This window comes from Egretta garzetta, unplaced genomic scaffold (genome assembly GCF_000687185.1).
Source record: "Egretta garzetta isolate BGI_Z169 unplaced genomic scaffold, ASM68718v1 scaffold152, whole genome shotgun sequence".
Classification (NCBI taxonomy): Eukaryota; Metazoa; Chordata; class Aves; order Pelecaniformes; family Ardeidae; genus Egretta; species Egretta garzetta.
Window position 1 is genome coordinate 1,749,023 of NW_009259037.1, and position 5,774 is coordinate 1,754,796.

General features: G+C 40.7%; 1 protein-coding gene across 1 annotated transcript in view; it reads right to left on the reverse strand.

Annotated features, from left to right (window-relative positions):
* The window catches only part of DOCK1 (dedicator of cytokinesis 1), a 316,870-nt gene that overhangs the window by 245,499 nt on the left and 65,597 nt on the right, over positions 1–5,774 (reverse strand). The window contains exon 25 of the mRNA XM_035890418.1: positions 4,163–4,269. Coding sequence (XP_035746311.1) covers positions 4,163–4,269 — 107 coding nt within the window. The remainder of the gene's footprint in view (positions 1–4,162; positions 4,270–5,774) is intronic.

The window sequence follows — 5,774 nt, forward strand, 5'->3', positions numbered from 1 at the left end:
GTTTGGGGGTGGGATGGCAGGGGTAGGGGAACGGTTGGGCCTGATGATCTAAAAGGGCTTTTCCAACCTAAACGATTCTATGATTTCATGAAACCAATGTATAACCCAGGCCTATGGTGCAAACAAAAAAACAAAAAAAGCAATCGAGCATCATCACGTTAGGGATTATTTTCCATGATTGAGACAAACAAGATGCAACCTTATGCTTTGCCAGAAGAAAATTCACATGTATTTTGCCAAAGCTGTAATACATTACTGATACAAACATGGGGGGGCATAAAAGGCAGATCATCCAAGATGTGCAAAACAGGCCTTGAACTTGATGAATGTAACCCCCGAAAACGGGCAGAAGCAGCGGTCTTTGATAGGATGATCTTTTCTTCTCAGTGATATTCGAATATTTGTTGTTTCAAGGACAGCAACCAGAAGCACGAAGATCTGATACAGATTCAGTCTATACACAGAGATGATTTCTACTTGTTGGCCTCTGTAAATAACCACAAGCTTGGAAAAATACGCCCCTTGAAGTGCCTAGCTATTTTTTCTCCTATCCAATACATATATGCAGATACGCACATTCTGCTTACCACTGCTTTGACTGGCTACCTACATACTGACTTTTCTTTCTCCCTTTGGATCAATTATGAGCCACTGTTAGGACAAACCCACCAAAGCCTAAAGAACATACAGGTTTTTCCAGCGGGGACTGAAAAAAAACGCACTTAAAAATAACTACAAGTTCTACGAAGGAGAAAAGGTACCTTGAATTTCAGAAGGAAACATGTAAATGGCACGCGACAAACAGAAAAGAAGTGAACGAATTTTAAAACTATATTTTACCTCCTTTTTTGAAGATATACAAACCACAACACCATGCTACATTCTCATCCAAGGTCCAAACTCCAGATTTCGTAAAGACCATTCAACCATCCACCACTTGACATCGTTCTTCAAGCCCAACGCTTTAGGAAATTACTTCATACACCCACCCCTCTCACCTCCAAATCCTTCAAAAGTTATGTATTTTGAATTTTAAGTCCTCTGGAGACACAAATAAATCTTCCTTGACCTCTCCAAGCACAGAATTAGAGCATTTTTCTCCAACAGAAATACACCAATGAAATGCTGTTTGATTTTCTGTAGGTTTCACAACTTTCCATCCATTCCACAATCCTGTACTGAATATTGCTTTTAGAAAACAAAATCTCATTTCTGCAGTATGATACAGGATTAGTTGGATACTTCTGTGGAAGTATTGCCTATCAGTTAAACATTATTGACTCAATCAGGGGGAGGAGAGGCAGTCAAACTAAGTTTTAGTAATAAGAACTGAAACCCACAGAACAAGGCAAGAAAAAAAAAAATAGATCTCAATTTAACAAAGGCTGTGGCTAGGTGTTTAATTTATTTGCAAGTGAATTTTAGTGTTTATGGAAGGTTCCCAGCACAACTGGCTCTCCAGACACAAGCTTTACAGAGAATTATCAGTGGCAAGAGAAGTTTTTAAGATAATGCTTTGTTCATCAACAAACACAGAATAAATCCGTACCTATACGAGGCCACACAGAACCACAGAGAAGGGAGGGCAGCGCCGAGGCGCCCACGCTCATCGAGCCTGCGAGTCCTGCTCAGCGCCAGGCTCCGTCCCCTCGTGCACAGCACCGCCCTGGTACGGCAGCGGGGTGGCAGGAGCGGCCCGTGCGGGCAGACTGTGCCACACACGCCAAGCTGGGCAGCGCGAGCAGCGCGCCTGCCGCCAATCTCCATCGCAACTCAACCGAAGCACGTTAGATTTAAGACGTTCTTAACAGCCAGTGTCATGAAAACCCCTCGTTAGGAACCTCCTGATACCTGGGGGTATTTAAAAGCCGGGCAGACGAGGTGCTTAGGGACAGGGTTTAGTGGTGGGATGGCAGGGTTAGGGGAACAGTTGGGCTTGATGAGCTTAAAGGGCTTTTCCAACCTAAACAATTCTATGATTAGATCCAAAAGCCATTACATGGTACTGTTCTGTCAACAAAACTGGACTGAGTTCAGATTAACAACCCTGCTATTAAAATGGATTAATTTAAATTTCTCAGGAGCTCCACAAAGAGAATAACGTTGGACTATACCATTCACTGCAACCCAAACAGCTGAGTTTGAGAGGTTTAAAAAACAAAATTGGCCACGCACAATTTCTCCTTCCACCTCTGAAAATGAAATTGATTGAATAAGGGAAGTTAAAGATTAATATAGTAAATACACAATGTGCCCCTATAGCCTTCCTTAGGAGTGCTTTTTATAGTCATAATTTCTTGTTTTATCTGACTTATCTCAATTTCCTCCTATCCAAGACAGTCAAGTATAATACCTTGTGTCACCAACTTCTGCCCCAAAGACCTTGCAATCTAAAAGCAGCCAGGAGAAGGAAAAATTAATGAGAAGAAGAAAAACAAAACCCAAAGACAGCGAGCTGAGAATGAATGATGGAATGGAGTAACATTGATGTACGTATCTGAAAGAGCAAATATTAAAATGGTCTCAGAGAGACTAGTACCATTTTACCCAAGCCCCAATACCAGCAACTCCATCTGCATTCCTCCTTTTTTATTCTTGCAAACCCTGCAATTCAGAATAAAATCATTTGATGTGGCTCATAAGGGCTGAATAATTTCAAAAGAAGATCTCGAAAGCGAAGATCAAGCTGAACTGCATTTGGACTTGCTGGTGCAGTACATGATGACGTAGCTGGTAGACTCTGGTTTTTAGAGATTTATTCTTACTTCATCACCATCCACAACTGCAGGAAGTAAATTTACAACCCGTGTTACGCCTTGTTGCTCAGGTGAGGCTGTAACTCTGCTGAGGGCTTCCTTATGGAAAAGCTCTATCTCTTTCCTGAGAGGTTCAGAGTCTCCAGGTTCTGTATCTTCCAGTCTTAATTCTCATTAGACTTTCTTTTTTCTGCCCGAAGTTTAAGGTTTAAACTTGCATGTAACATGTATCATGTAGACCCAATAATTTCACAGGTACCTGTTATAAATCATAAACCTGGGAGAATAACCCTACCGCAAACTCAGTCTAAATAGAAAGTGCCACCAAAATGTAAAGCTCGTTCTTTGAACATTGTTCGTCACTACTACTTGTGCAAAATTAGAAAGAAAACTTCAGGTGGAATGAAGGGGAAAGAGCCACAGTACTTAATCCCACAGTTGTCAGTACCAGACCCATGCAATACCCCACCCAACACACACAGTTCGGTGAAATTAAGGAGCGTAACAGATTGCAGCAGAGATTGGGTTGGCTTCATCCTTGTTTGCTAACTGGAAGAAAATAAAAGTTACTGGATCCAGCGGAAGTTACCTATCTGTGGTTAGACATTACCTGATCTGGTATAAGACCTGCCAAGTCCAATGCCAATCCACCAAGAGTATTTTTAAAACTGGAACCAGAAAAATTTGTTTTATCAGCACTTTGCATCACATGGTCCCAGCATTTTTGATCGGACAGAAGAATCCTTTCAGATTTCCCTTCTCATTGAGCCATTGCCTATTTTCTCCCTCATTAACTTTTGACAGCACATCAACACTTGGTGTAGGTTAGTTTAACCTGCAGTCATCTAGAAAAAGAATAAAATGTTTCCCCTCAAATGAAGAAATCTGCAAGACAAGTGCTTGGACTTACCTTTCACTGGCCCACTAATGTAAAAAGAGAAAATAAGAAAGCATGGATGGAACAGCACACTATCAAAGGTTTCTATGTTGTTTTACTTTGGCTAGGGGACAGCTTTAAGGGAGAGAATGATGCTTCGGAAAGAAAGGACATCAAAACCTTCCATTTTCTCCATAGAACTTCACTGAACACAAAAGCTGAGTTCATATTTTTTGATAAAATACATCACAGTTCAAGTTATAACACATGCCAATAACACGGGATGCTTAGTGCCCTTTTAAATTAAAAATTACAAGGTTTTGCTTTCACTTCTTTGTGATCTATAACCCGCAGTAAGTGTCAATTAGCATTTCCTCACTTATTTTAAATCTTCTTGTCCTCCTAACGGAACATCCTTAATTGGTTCCAACCCCCACCGCGTTCGGCAGCAAGGACAAACCTTGCACTAGCAGAGGGCTGGAGACAATGAATAATGTGACAATGTAATGGTCGCAAAGGTCCTGCTCACCGTGCTGCGTGAAGAGGTCACTGTGAACGATCTCGATCAAGCAGTACAGCTTCTGGATTGTCAGCCGGCTGACGGGAACGTTCAGGATGAATTCAGTAAAGAGTTTGCTACGTACAAAGGGACAAGTAAAAATATATTCATCTCTCTCCAAAATACATAAAAAACACAGAATGAGATAAACCACTACGTACTTTTGGACAAGCAAACCCATTTCTTTTCCCAAACATTAGAGTTAGAGAGGAAGGGGTCGAGTCCCCATCCCTGGGGGGATTTAAAAGCCGGGCAGACGAGGTGCTAAGGGACAGGGTTTAGTGGTGGGATGGCAGGGGTAGGGGAACGGTTGGGCCTGATGATCTTAAAGGGCTTTTAGAGAGAAATGTGAATTGTCTTTAATACGTCTGTTCAGGTTTTTGTGCCTTTTCTTTTGCCCTTTCCCTTTCATTTCAGTTTTGCACTCTTTTCCCATGTTTGATTTAAGGTTTTAGATTCAAATTTCAGTGGTCTGTGCTATTGTCACCTTACTTCAATCATTACATACCATTAATGGAATAATACATGACCTTATAAGCCAATGTTTTTTGTTTTTTTTTAAAAAGGGTTAATTCATGTTAAAAGCTTTCAGCACCACCACCACCACCAAAAACAACCCCCAAACCACACATTTCAGGACACTCTGCAGCAGAGCTCCCACATAATACAGATTTTTAAAAGACTTCTCCGTAATTTTGCATCCCTTCCTAAAATCTTGGGGGGTTGTTTTCTCCATTAAGCCTTCACTTCTGAGTATTATTCAATCTCAGTTTAAATACTTGAAATGACAGAAAAACTGTAGTGTTTGGGGTAAAACGGGCAAAATCCTGGTATTTTCCATTTGGTATATTTTCCATCACATATCGAAGTTACGATTTAGTCCAGAAACTCTACAAACATGTACTCCCTACGCCCATAGGAAGCGTAGGTGTACATGTAAAGAAGTTCACAGCACAGGCAAGCAGAAGCTAAATGCCAGGTTCCTCGTGCCACTGGGATGTTAGACCAAGATGATACTTACCTTTTTTATTTCTACTTTACCCTTCTTTTCCTCATTCTGACATCCCAGAACAAAGAAATGAAAACAGACAATATATAGAAGGGTTTGTGCAATCAGATTAGATAAAAACCTGTTTTTTTCAACTTAAACATCCTATAATAGTGCTGTGAAAAAGATTATTTTCTCTTTAAAGTTAAAAGTTCTCCTGAAAAATTAGTTTTGATTTGGTTTCTCTATTATTTTTGTTCTAAAACATCTTCCTATTACCCCTTCTATTTACTAACAACACTCTTGCATTTATGAGCTACTGAGATGCCAATCCAGCAATAGGGTTCACTGAACAAAACCAGTTATTACTTGCATTAAATTTATACTTGAAAGAGCGAAGCATCAAGTACACAGCTTAAGAGTTTTTATACCAGTTGCCTGATTAATAATTCTTGCTGTCTCATTACAGTCATAGAATCACAGAATTGTTTAGGCTGGAAAAGCCCTTTTAGATCATCAGGCCCAACCGTTCCCCTACCCCTGCCATCCCACCCCCAAACCCTGGCCCTCAGCACCGCCTCTGCCCGGCTGTTA